Source organism: Pinus tabuliformis, chromosome 5_2 (assembly GCF_031772625.1).
Source record: "Pinus tabuliformis cultivar Carrire ecotype Pingquan chromosome 5_2, CPIR1, whole genome shotgun sequence".
Lineage (NCBI taxonomy): Eukaryota > Viridiplantae > Streptophyta > Pinopsida > Pinales > Pinaceae > Pinus > Pinus tabuliformis.
The window spans coordinates 972225250-972239470 of NC_142306.1; the positions used below are offsets into that span (position 1 = coordinate 972225250).

Here is a 14221-nt window from a genome sequence, read left to right on the forward strand (position 1 = left end):
CTGGTGGTTTTCCTCCGCTCTCTAGGGTTTCTCTGCAAAAAGAATCCCCTTTACCAAAAGAAAGCTCTGCAGGAGGTTTCGTGGGCCAATCCGACAGCTTAGCAGGAGAGAGGGGAGGTCTCGAGGGTGCGGCGGCTGGTCATCTTTTTACAGGGACCCCTGACCCCGTTTTCTCTACTCATGTTCAGTCACAGCCGGAGATAGATTTCCCTGAGGATTCGGCACAGGAGGAACCTAAATGGATCGACGACCGCGGGGAAACTAGGGCCTCTGCAGAAGAGTTAAGGAATAAAGGGGCAAAAAGAAAATCCCAAAGGCCAATTAGATCTCAGGAGATTGAAGGGAACTTAGTCCTAGGTATGGAGGTCTCTATAGAAGAAACCCTAGCCGTTGCAAAATGTACCCTAGTCGGAAGGGCAAGAGGAAAGAAATTTTCGTCGGATTTTCTTCAAGCATGGGGTGAAAATTGTTTCGTCTCTGATAGACCCTTTCAGTTCGAGGCACAATGTTTAGCGAAAGGGTGGTTCAAGTTCAGTTTTGAGGACAAGGAGTCGGCAGAATGGGTGCTTGAACGAAACTGGAATATAGGGAACATTCCGATTTTGCTGAAAAAATGGAGCCCCCTTTTTGATGCTATCAAAGAGAGGACTGATGAGTTCCCGGTATGGGTGAGAGCCCCGGGTCTCCCCTCGTTTCTATGGACAGAGGCTGTGTTCAAAGCCATCGGGAACAGACTGGGATCCTTCCTGGAAGCAGATATGTCTTTTCTGGAGATGAAGAACAGAGCGATGGCCCGCATCCTGGTAAGCCTAAATCCGAGCAGAGGTCTGGCCCAAAAAATCAATTTACAATACAAATATTATGTATTCGAACAACTTTTGGATTATGACCACTTGCCGTTTAGGTGCCACCACTGTCATGAATACAGGCACCTTGCAAAGGATTGTCCATTGTTCAGAAGAAGGAGACGTTTCTGGAGGACCTCTGTTTTCAAAGAACCAGTTCTCAATCATCCTCAAGCACCTCAGGAGAAAGAAGACGCGACGAAGTAGGCATCAGAAGAAATGGAGATTGAGGAGACTCTAAAAGAGCCAGTATCTGAAGACCCCCATGTCCAAGAGGCTGCACAGACCACTGAATTGCAACCGGCGGAAGCAGTGGAGGAGAACGCAAAGGTCACGCCCGCAGAACAAAATCCTCTCAGCGATCCTGAAATGGGTATGTGCTCAGGTCCCCCTCTTTCTTCTCCTAAAAATCCTGAGCATGTTTCAGTTTCTATGCATGTTTCGCCTTCAATTTTTCCCTCTCATATCACTGGCATAAACGAGAACATGGAACCTGCAAAGACCTCTCCTGATGTAGACACTATTTCGGCTGCCATGCCGTCCCTTGATTTGAATTGTGAAGATATGTGGCCCCCTCTTGCTCCCCCAGTTCCTCACACCCCGTGCCCCTACAACCTTAGATCTATGGGAGGGAAGTCTGGGCAGTCGAATGTAATTGGAGGCTTAGGACAGTCGTCCTCTCAGAGTTATGCCAAAAATAAGAGAGGTAGAAAATCGGACCTATCTAAGGCAAAACTTAAAGCCAAGCTGGACGTAGCAGATGGAAAACAATACTCAATCCCCGGGGTTCTTAGAGCAGTGCAGTCCCCTGTTTCTGTTAACAAATGATTTTTTCATCTTGGAACTGTAGAGGTTTGGCCAATAAACCTAAAAAACTGGCCTTGAAAGATTGGATCCTTAATTCAAAAGTGGACATTCTCTTTCTGCAAGAAACTTTGGGGAAGGCTACTGAGGTAGAAACAATGTTAAAGGCTCTCTTGCCAGGATGGACCTTTTCTGCAATAGATTCATCAGGCCACTCGGGGGGTCTAGAAATTGGGTTTAAAGAAGGTCGAATAAAGGTCATTAATCAATGGGGGATGAAGCAAGTTATGGGCATGGAGGTTATTTCTCCTGACTTCACCCACCCCATTTCAATTGTAAACATATATGGCCCTTGTCAAGGAAGGGAGATCTTCTGGGATGATTTGTTGTCAAAACCTTTGATGAAGTCTTCCTTGTCGATTGTGGGGGGTGATCTAAAATTTTCTATAGGCAGAGCAGAAGCATGGGGTCCATCAGCTAGGGAAGACCCTCTGTCGGATTTTTTCCTCAATCTTCTCTTGGAAAACAACCTCATGGACCCTGCCCCGGTCAAACTCAAGCCTACTTGGAGGAACAGAAGAGTAGGGGAGGATCGGATCGCCAAAAGATTAGATCGCTTTCTGCTATCTGAGGACCTAATCTCTAAAGCTCCTATTTTTAGACAGTGGGTTGAGGAAATAGGCAACTCAGATCATTTCCCTATCTTTCTAGATCTCTCTTTCCCTCCCCCAAAACTTCCTTCCCCCTTTAAATTCAACTCCTCATGGCTTCAAGATCCATCTTTCAATAATCTCTTTAAGGAAACGTGGATCCATCCTGACAGAAATGCAAGAGAGGACAAAAGCTTCCTGTTCATGGAGAATCTCAAAAGATTGAAGAAAGCGACAATATCATGGGCAAAGGACAGGAAACTGAAACAGAATGAAGAACTGTCTGGAATCAGGGAGGAGTTGAAGCTTCTGGAGAGCACTGAGGAAGATGGATATATTTCGCAAGCTTCAAAGGACAGAATCCTTCATCTGGAGAAGCTTCAAAACAAAATCCTCTTAGACAAGGAAGAAGAATGGATGCTTAAGAGCAGGGCAATATGGCTAAAATCAGGGGATGAAAATACTAGTTTTTTTCATAACTTTGCAAAAGGAAGAAAATCTGTAAATACTATTTGGAGCCTTAAAGATGAAGAAGGAAGGGAGGTCAGTTCTTTTTCAGATCTCTCTGGTTTAGGACAGAGACACTTCCAGAAAATTTTCTCAGATCCGGGAGAGGCCACCATAGCAGAAGTCATAAGAACAGCACAATGCTTCCCAAGATTCGTTGAGGAGGAAGAAGCAGAAGAGCTATCAATCCCTGTTTCCAAGGAGGAGGTTGAAGCTGCTATGAAACATATGGCCAAAGACAAAAGTCCAGGTCCTGATGGCTGGACTATTGAACTTTTTCTCACCTTCTTCGACCAAATAGGCTCTGAAATTACTGATGTAGTAGAAGAATCAAGACAGAAAGGAGAAGTCTATAGGCCTTTCAATTCAACTTTTATTGCTCTCATACCTAAGAAGGATGATCCGGAGAGCTTTGAAGATTTCAGACCAATCTCCTTGTGTAATTGTATTTACAAGATCATTGCTAAGGTAATAGCTATCAGAGTTGTTCCTATCCTGTCAAGAAACATCTCAATGGAGCAATTTGGCTTTTTGGATGGAAGACAAATTCACGAAGCCATTGGAGTAGCCCAGGAGGTAATTCTCAGTGTCAGACAAAAGAAGAAGAAGGGAGCGGTACTCAAAATAGACCTTTCCAAAGCTTATGACCGAATAAACTGGCTCTATCTCCGGCTGTTGCTTACTCATTTGGGGTTCAACTATTATTTTATTAGTTGGATAATGGGATGTATCACAAATGTCAGTTTTGCAGTTCTGATCAATGGAGCAGCCTCCCCTTTTTTTCAATAGCCAAAGAGGCCTCAGGCAAGGCTGTCCTTTATCCCCTCTCCTGTTTCTACTAGTGGCAGAAGGGCTAAGCAGACTGATTCACCAAGCAAGAAGAGAGGAGAAGGTAAAAGGTATTGAGGTAGCAATAAATCTTTTTATCACCCATCTGCTTTTTGTCGATGATATATTGATTTTCACCAATGGATCTTATAATGAACTTAAGGAGTTAAAATGCATTTTCGATCTATTTCTGAAAGCTACTGGAATGCAGATAAACTCTAGGAAATATGAAGTTTGTGTGGCAGACTTTGACAGAAGAGAAAGGTCTAGGATGGCTAATCTTTTCCCCTACCAACATCAGCCTCTGGACTCCCCTTTCAAATATCTGGGGTTTTGGCTAAAGCCGGCAGCTTATAAAAAAGAGGACTGGAACTGGCTCATAGCAAAGCTAGAAGCCAGAATTTCACATTGGAGTTTCAAGTGGCTCTCCAGAGCTGGCAGATTGACCCTCATAAAATCTGTTTTGTTAGCCATTCCAGTATACTGGGCAGCTTTAACCTGGGTCCCCAAAGGAGTGATGGAGAAAATCAGAAGAATGTGTTGCAGATTTCTATGGGCAGGTTCCAAAGAATCCTCCGTCTTACCCTGGGTGGCATGGGATAAGGTGGCTAGACCAAAAGACTGGGGAGGATGGGGAATAAAAAGGCTCCCTGAGTTCAGCCTTTCTCTAGCAGCTAAATCAGGCTGGAGATTAGTCACAATGGAGAATCTTTGGACAAAGGTGGTTAAAAGGAAGTACATTGATCCAGCTCCCTTGGAAGACTGGATTCGGAGCCAAGATAAGAAAATGAAGAATATCTCAGTCATCTGGAAGGCCACGGTGGAGGCCTTCTCTGTGATTGAACAAGGTTTGGCATGGAAAGTGGGAGATGGAAGACATATCAGAATCGGCAGAGACCCATGGGTAGGTTGTAATGAAGCTTTTTCCTTGTCACCTGGTTTTCTCGGACATCTTGATAGCAAAGGAATTACAACTCTAAATCAGGTGGAGAAAGTAGGACACTCTACAATATGGGGCCAGGCTTGGAAGAATGATGAAGACTTAGGAATAAATATCAAATGGAAGAACGAATGGGCTTCTTACATCCAAGAACTGCATCATTCAAATGTTAGGCTAAAAGACGAACCAGATCGTCTGATATGGGCGCAAGGCAAAACAGGAGAATATTCCCCAAAAGATGGATATACTTTCTTAATGGCAAAGAAAGGATGGGGAATACCAGACTGGTGGGCGAAAAACATATGGAAATTAAAATGCCCAGCTAAGGCCAGGATTTTCCTATGGTGCATACTAAAAAGAAAGGTCCCTACTTGGGACATTTTACAAGCCAGATATCTAGTTGGGCCTGGGAGGTGCCCCTTACGCAAGTCAGAAGAGGAATCAATCAGAAATCTCTTCACAGCATGTGTAGTCTCTCAAAAAATTTGGGAGGAGGTAACCTGTTTGCGTAAGGTAAAAGCTCAGTGGGGATTAGATCCTTTGGAAGAGGCTTGGAGGAAATGGTGGCAAAACTATCCGGAGGGAAACATGAGAAATCTGCCTCTTATTTTCTTTTGGGGTGTATGGTTAGCAAGGAACAAAAGCTTGTTTCAAGACAAGGACACTCCCACAGCCACCATTGCCATAAATTGTGCTGCCATTTACTCTGCCATCCCGATCCCTGATGCTAAAAATATCCAAAAGAAACAAAAGCCTGTTTCTATCTTGGAGGGCATTCCTTGGGCCTTTTTTGACGGGGCATCCCAGAATAACAAGGCCGGAGCAGGCCTGTGCATTCACTTGAACCCTGATCATACTCTAAAAGCATCTGTAGGGCTAGGACCTGGTACAAACAACTACGCTGAGCTGTCTGCCTTGCGCCTTCTCCTATGTTGGTTACTTCAAAGAAATATCTTCACAATTCAAATCTTCGGAGATTCTCTGAATGTCATAAAATGGGTTAATGGAAATGCATCCTGTCAAAACCAGATTCTGAAGACTCTTGTAGAAGAAATTATGTTTTTAAAGTCATCCTTTAACAGTTTTTCTATTTGCCACATCTACAGGGAAAAGAACAAGGAAGCAGACCAGCTTTCTAAGGCTAGTCTACAACAAGATTTTGGCGTTTGGTCAATAGTAGAAACCAGACAGGGGCAGTCATCCTCTTCACATCAGGCCCCTTTTGCTCCACCCCTGTGATCGAGGCACTTCCTTTCTTTTTTGTCAGCAGTTCCGCAGGTTAAATGAATTTTTTGTATACAGCTTTCTCTACTTTTACTGTTAGCTCTTCAAATAGTAAAACAAAACTTTTTGTACAGCTTTCAGATGTTTTATCACAGTCACTTTTTTAATCTCGTAAGGGTTTGTTTTCCTTCTCTGAAGGAGACCCCGGAGTATGCATTATATGGTTTGTATTTAAGCCTCCTGTAGGGAGGAAGACTACTCGTGTTTTCTCAACAGTTTCAGGACAGAACATTTCCTTCACAATCAGTCAAAAAAGGACTGAGAATTATGTTTGGTTTTTACTTTTAAGAAGTACAAAACGGCACACATGGGAGCCATCAGGCCTGCAAAAGATATCATCAGAATGTAAACTTTTTATATGCTTAATAAAAAGTTTTGCTTTTTTCCTCGGAAAACAAATGAAAAGAAGGAAAAAAAATAATACAAAATGGGCTATAAGGATACTGGGATGGCCAAGCCCAAGGAAAATCAGATATCTATGGAGGAGAACAAGATTTAGAAGCTGAACATGACACCAATCTTCATTATTTTCATCAATACAATTACATCCTTGCAAGAAAATACAATGGAGTTGCAAAAATACAAGTTCTCTCCACAAGAAGACTAATCAAAATCTCTCCCTAGAGGAAAATTCGACTTGGTACTTATATAAAATGATTAGGAACCATTTCCCATGAATGAATGAAGCTTTCCCCACCAAAATCTCTTGATTGGCGGATTTGGTTCCCAATACTAGGAATCTACATTAAATGGCAAGGAACACATTCCTAGATTTTCTCAATCATTGGAGTTCCACAATATGTGTCATAATTCCATAATATCATGTTGATTTATTATTTAATATTGATCCTCTTGTAGTAGGGAGAAATTCCCTAAATTATTTCCTCCTCCAAATCTTCATAATCTGCCCAATATTCTCATAATATTCTACAAAAAAAAAAAATATTAGGGAAAAATATGTAATTATTCATAAACCTTCATAATTAATATATTAAGGTTAAAACTACATTATCTAATGAAAAAAGAGAGGTTTAATGTGCTTAAGGATAGTGAGATGGGCCTTAATTTATGTTTAATTCAAAGGCATGGGCCTTAATTTATGTCTAATTTAGAGGCCCATCACATGGCATCAACCCATATTGGTTGTTGCACTTCTTCCTCGAATGGGGATGGATCTTTCTCTACACTCTCACTCATAAGAGACATGTAGCTAGTGTACCGCTATGGGGCCTCCTCTACCTACGTTGTGATGTGGGTGCTCCCACATTCTCTCTAGCTTCATGCATCAATTTGGCAGCCTCTCTGGTGCACTTCCTTCCATATTTTGATGTATCTGCATGAGTGGGTGCTTCCACTCTCTGATCCTCTTCTTATGGCTGCTCCACATCTTGAGGTTCTTCTTTTGGGGCTAAGAGCTCCTCAACTGCATGAAACTAAATCTCCCTCTCAAGGGAAATTCACATGACCTTCTCTTCATCGATTTTCACATCTCTACAAACAAATGTTATCCTGTGAGATGGAAGGTACACCCAATAGTTGTGAGGTGTATCAGTTTACCCTGAAAATATTCCCAACTTAGTTGTTGGTTTTATATTTTTCCATTCATCTTTGGTTACATGATAGTAAACTGATGAACCAAAAATTCTAAAGTGTGCCATGTCAAGCTTCTTACCTGAAAAAGCTTCCTCTAGTTTACTCATTCCAAGAATCTGATGAGGAATTTAAATCTGCACAAACACTATTGTGTTGCATGCTTCATCCCAAAAGTGCAACAGTAGGCCCTTATTATGCAACATCAATCGTGTTGCTCCCCCATTTTTTTTCTTTCTTTTTGCAACTCCATTCTATTGTGGGTTATGAGGTGCTATCAATTCCCATCGAATTCCTTCTGAAGCACATAAGTTCTTGAATTAATACAACACATATTCTCCATAATTGTCCCTCATGGGAGCCTTCAACTTCTTTCTTGTGTCTTTCTAGACAAGTGATTTGAGCTTACAAAATTTTGAGAATGTCCAATCTTTCTTCTTCATGAAGAAGATGAAACACTCCCACAATAGATCATCTACAAAAATCACATAATACCTGTGTTTTACTGTGGAGGTTGTCGAGAACGGTCCACACACATCTGAGTGAACTATTTCAGGAATCACTTGTGCTTGACTGTCCTTATCATGAAATGCGTCTGTAGTGTACTTCCATAATGTACACCATTTGCATGTATCACATAGCTCAAGTGGACCCCTGGGAAGTGTTGTAGAAATCTGTTGCATGATCTTCAAAGCACCATAGTGTAGATGGCCCAATCTTATATGCCATATCTCACTGATGTCTCAGATCTACAACTTCTCTTCCTTTGTTCTCAAGGAAACACAATATTCTACATCCAATTTGTAGAGGTTATTTACCCAAACCCCAATCTTCTTCACCTATCCTGTGGCTATGTGATGAAGGAACACCTTTCCTTTCCTAAATATCACATGATAGCCATGGTATTCCAACATAGAAACTAAAACTAAATTCTTCTTCAAACCTGAAACATACATCACATATTTAAATGTGAGAGGACAACTAGACTCCCTGTGAAAAGTAAAAATACCAATGTTGGTTGCGTTATACCTCCCATCATCTCCCATCTCGATGCTCATCTGGAGGTCCTTCTCCTCTGAGTCACTGAAGAATTCTTTATTGTCAGTCATATGGAATGAGGGTCCACTATCTAGGTACCACACAAAACCCATCACTGATGACACCATGCATGTTATGAGAGTGAAATCCAACTTGAATTTTGAAGTAAGAGCTTCACCTACCGCTCCTTCCGAGGGCTTCTTGTCAACCTTCTTATGCAGAGTCTTCATGGCATAGTGTCCTAGCTCGTGACAATGAAAACATTTAATCTTTGACAAGTCCTTCTTCTTGCCTGCCTGATTAGGATAAGATTTGGAATGGGATGCCCCCCTTTCCCTTTATTCTCCTTTCCATTTAAGGCACAATTCTCCTCATCATTATTCTTTGATGAGGATCCATCTCTGGTGTTCAGTTGAATCCCTTCTTGTACCAAGTCTGACAACAAATTCTCCCACTCTAGTAGTTTCTCCCTCCCATTTATCGAGTTCTGGTAGCTATGCCAACACTTGGGAAGGCCTAGAAGTGATAGGCTCACTAGATCATCCTCAACAACTATAACAAAAACACTTCCAAGCTCATCCTGACATTGGGTGAACTTTGTCAAGTATTTTGGTATTTTGTCTTCCTTCTCCATCTTGATTTTCCTGAGCTTGTCCTTTAGCGCCAGCTTCCTATGGTCACTATTATTCTGAAACAAATATATTAGGGCCTTCCACATAGCATATGGGTTTTCCCTTCCATGGATGTTCGAGACAATATGATATCTATCTCCTTCCAATAGAATCCTTCTTGCCTTTTCTACATTCTTCTACCATGCCACTAGATCTTGAGAATCTGCTATTGCAGGCTTAGGAATATCACTGTCTATGAACTCCTTAATCACGTTATCTTCCAACACTGCTTCCATCATGTCCTTCCAAGCTATGTAATTCAAACTACCCTCAACGGCATATTCGAGTCTCAATCGATAGAAAGACATCCTGATCTTGCTGCTAGTCCTAAAGAGTAGATCTAAAAATTCAATTCACCTGCACAAAACAAACTTGTATTCTTCTCTTCTATAGTGATTCTTTCTCTGATACCATGTAGAAAATCCATGTAGATTTAAACTGATAATTGTAATATGCTAAAACAATATACTTGAATCCACTCTACCAATTGCGGAAACCAATTAAGATCGCGAAATCACAAAAAAAGAAAGAGAAATAATCTCAATTGCACAACACAAAAAATTATTGGGGAAAGCCTCTGCTAAAATCTCTGCTATCTCTATATTGCATAAGGCATAAAATATGATAAGATTACAATGTTTTTATCACTCTAGAGAAACCTCTGTACTATCTCTATCTATCTCACTGATTCGTAGACAAGCTTGATTCAATACATAACCAATTTTCTGCCCTCCATGATCCATATTTCCTTGCATTGTTTCCTTGAGTAATTAGGCCCTATTAATTAGAGAAATTCCCAATCCATACTATGCAATCCATTAGGGACCTTCCTCTGATTGCATGCACCACCTGTACAATTTTGATGATTATACAAATGATAGTACATTACCCTTAAACTCTAATCTCAACTAGGTCTATTGCATAAATGACATGCATGAGTTATTTGAGTGAATTATCAGTTATCTGATTGATCATTAGATGTGGTACAAGTCCAAGTTCCACTCTATTACCTATCACTAGTTCCTCCATTAGTCAGAGCTAGTTAAATTGAATTTAACTCATATAAACTCAATGATGAATCTCATCAAGGGGTAAATTATATGGACCTTAATGCCACTCTCCATCTTATTAAAATAAAATTTTCTCACATTTCTTTACATGTTTTGTTATATTTTTCTTAATGAGAAGGGTAAAGATGAGATGTCATGTCTTGTGGTCTAATGTGTATTGATTGCAGGTTTTGGAGCAAATTTTGGCTAATTAACGTGTAGGCACTCGAAGTAGAAAAGAAAGAGGGATTTTAGGAGATTGGATCTCCCTCCTTAAATCCTCACTGATTCAAAGATTCCTCGACCAGATCTCATCAGGTCGGAGTTACAAGTAGTTGAGCCATTAATGACATTGGTAGCCAATCCAATGATAGTTGAAGACTAGTTGATCTCGAGTTGGGAGCCAAGCCTCCCTAAATTTAAGGATGTTGTTGGTAGCTTCAATTATATAAATAAGAAGGCCTAGAGCCTCATTAGGATTTGACTTTTTTTGCTGTAGCCAAGAGGCATTTTCGAGCTAAGACATTGTCATTGATGACTCTTATGTATTTTTTATATTTTAATTTAAATGAGAAACATTCCCTTGATCCAGCACTGTGTTGACTCAAAGGGCTGAAGCTCTTGCATTAAGGCCCAACCCTAGCAGTAGAGGTTCCTATTTTTGTACATGTATGCTTAGCTTACATTCATAGTTAGTTGCTGAAGTGATTTTGGTTTTGTTAATCTTCAAGTGTTTGGGTGATTAATTAGTTTGCTTCCATTTGTGGATAACTAGATCAGTGGTATCATATTGACAGTAAACACTTCAGAAAAGCTTGTGAGAGTGGTTTTGACCTCATCTCCCTCATGGGGTCATGACTTGAGGGTTCCATTCAGACAACCCAAAAGATATATTTATTGTTTTACTGCATGATCTAAGGTTTATTGATGAATAGGTCATTGTCTTTGAGTTTCTTAGGATTATGTGCAATTGTCATTTTGATCTCTTAATTTTTTCTATGGTTTCAAAGCACTTCCATTCATAAACTTAGCCATTAACTAATAATAACTCTGTTTTTCTTCCATTCAATAAATATTTTCCATGTATAGATGAATTGGTGCATAAATGAAGACAAGAATGTATGTTGTTGCAAGAACTTCTAATTTACAGGGTGACCTCATCTCATTTTCCTCATCGAAGTCCTATCGACCCATGCTGCCAAAGTCCACTAAACCCTAAATCTGAATTCTTGTTCTGTAAGCAAAATTTCCATTTCCATTGAGAAAATCTAACCATCTTGAAGCATCTGACTAAGCCTTGGATAGTTTTCATACCCTCCATGCCTTATTTCTCCATCAGATACCTTTCCCACACTTCATTCTACCTTTCCTACCATCTCCTAAGCTTTCGGCCTATTTCCTGTAATAAAATAGGGCATCCTGCAATAGAACTAGGAAATCATGTAGTAGTACTACAAGAAACCCTGTAGCAGCTTGTTTTAAGCCCGAAATCAGAAGAAAAAAAATGTCATGTGAGCTTAGATTAGGCCTCCACTTGGCTTCCATACCATTGAGACTAGTGCACACCTTTCCCTCCATACCTGTCTCCCCTACCAATGAATAAGTGAAAACTATCATTTTCATTCATAAAATTCAAACATCAAAACATGGATTTTTCTACAATTCCTAAATTAGCACATGCATGCAATAGTCGTAATACTTCCTAGATCAGATTCCATGCTGAGTTAGTTTAGATCATCACATGTTATAAACCAGGTTAAGCTAGGTTTATTTTGCAAGAAAAATGTGTAAGTGTGTAGCTAGATGATTTCATGTCACTTTACAACATCTTCCAATTCAGTCTTTCATTCCTTAAAGTAGGCAACATTCCTTTTCTTTCATCTAGGATAATTTTCCCTTCTCCATTTGGTAGTTAGACTTCTTCTAGTCAATAGAAGACTGGTTTGAGAAACCCTAGCATTCTATTGCCCCAGTTGAAAAGTGACAAGAGTAGACCATTGCATCTACTGTGTATACAAAACTGTCACCTCCAAGTTTGTATGAACCTCGGGTTGATGAAGTAAATTTGGTAGCCCTGGGAGTTGCAACATTCTTGCTGCAATACTGGCACTCATCACTTTTTGGCGTCGTTGCTGGGGAGGTGTCTAAGTAGATGTGATTCTGCCTTCTTTCTTTCCTTATTTCTTTATAATTCTGTAAATAGTTCCCTTCAGAAAATAGTTCCAATATTTTTATTTCTTTCCAATTCTACAATTAGTTCCATTCAACAATTAGTTACAATTTGGGTTTGCTTTCTTTCCATTCTGCAAGTAGTTCTAAATAAAAACCCTAAAAAGAAAAAAGAAAACTCCTTTCATGCCTCATAGGAGTAGAGAAAACTTAGGGAAATTTTTTCCAAATACCCCCACCGCATCAAACAACCAACCTTCCCTCTTCTTTAATGGCTATGAGCTAGAGGACCCATTAGGCGAACAACCAAAGATTTTTGAAGAGCCTATCAGGGAAGAAGAAGAGACCATTCCACCAACTTACACCATGGCTGAAAATAGAAATGGGATTGGAGACAGAGAAGGAGCTGAGAATAGAGTTGAGGGTGCTTTTCCCATCAAAGAAACTAATGGGGATGCTAGGATGAAAAACATAAGCCCCTCTTCTCTTCCTCACTTCCATGGCCTGACCTTAGAAGACCCGGATACCTTTTTGTTCAAGTTTGTTGTCATATGCAGAACTTATGATTACACCTTTGATGACCAGAAGTTGAAATTGTTCCCATCCACTCTCAAAGATGCAGCCTTGTGTTGGTTCATGGGTTTACCTGGGGATAGTATCACCACCTGGGCTCAAATGCAACAAGCCTTCAATAATAAGTATAAGGACTATTGCAGGTCCAAAGATACGAAAGAGGAAATTTTTAGAATGACCTTAGGACATGATGAATCTTTAGAAGATTATAAGGAAAGATTCCAACTCAGCTACAAAAGGGCCAGGTGAACCCTTGATCATGAATCGCTTAAGCTAGTCCTTCTTAGAGGGATTAGGGAAGATCTCCTAGAAACCCTAAACCTGCTGTTAAGAGGGAACATCTATTATTTATGTTGTGATAATATCAAGACATTTTTCAAAAATCATTATAGGGAAGCTAAAGATAAGGGAAGGGCTAGTTAAGCTTTGGCCAGTTCATCCTCCTCCAACACATCCATAAAAAGTGAAATTAGGAACATGTTGGAAGACTTTAAGAGCAAAATGTTGCATACCCTTGATCTGCAAATGGACACCATGTAGATCAAGAGGAAGTAGGAGGAAGCAGAGGGACCCTTAGTTGTCTTCTTCCCTAGATGTATAAGGAGGAACCCTAGGAATGAATGTCAATTAAATCTTATAGAAATATGCTCAGTTTGTGAGGAAAACCACTTAACAGAAAAGTTCCCTTCTCTACCTCGATTAAAATCTGTGTATCAGGGAACTAAAGGGTTGACTAAATAGCTCTTCTACATCAACCAAAGGAGGTCTCAAGGACCTCAACCATACCAACAAGGCATGCAAGGGGCATCATATTCATATTACAACCTTAACCAGAATACATCCATTCCCCCTTGGTGCCTTCCTGCTAATCCTTCATTGTTGGGCAGCGGATCCCCCCATAACGGATTTTTGGTGCTTGTAGCCTGAATTTTAGTCAAAAGTAATGTAATACCGCACGAAATTTGGATGCAGAGCGTGTGAGTCTAGGGTGGTCCACCCTAAAATATTGTAATTTAATATAGAGCGGGTTGGCTTACCCATGGTCCGTAGACCATGGGAATGTATAAATAGAGCGAGGCTCTAAGGGTAGAAGTGAGTTTTTAGTCTTGAGTTTTTGAATGCGATATTCGCTCTGAGTCTGTAATTCCAAGTCTTGGGTTGTAGGAGTAGGAAGAGGCTCTGCAGATGTGTGTGCAGAGGCCTGATAGAGTCCATAGCTATGTGCGCAGACCCTTGCAGCTGAGTGCGCAAGGTGGAATTGGATTGTACTAAA

General features: G+C 40.5%; 1 protein-coding gene across 1 annotated transcript; it reads left to right on the forward strand.

Annotated features, from left to right (window-relative positions):
* Positions 1 to 1807: 1807 nt before the first annotated feature.
* LOC149162534 (uncharacterized) lies at positions 1808 to 5813 on the forward strand. The gene is made up of 2 exons (XM_089435212.1): positions 1808 to 3382; positions 3846 to 5813. Exons 1-2 carry the CDS (start codon positions 1808 to 1810, stop codon positions 5811 to 5813), a joined length of 3543 nt encoding a protein of 1180 aa, XP_089291338.1.
* Positions 5814 to 14221: the final 8408 nt, after the last annotated feature.

Excerpts from the sequence above, each read along its gene's own strand:
- LOC149162534 (XM_089435212.1), top strand. The coding sequence starts at position 1,808 with ATGTTAAAGGCTCTCTTGCCAGGATGGACCTTTTCTGCAATAGATTCA. Across the intron at positions 3,383-3,845 it reads CCATTGGAGTAGCCCAGGAG|ATAAACTCTAGGAAATATGA; the intron begins GTAATTCTCAGT and ends ACTGGAATGCAG.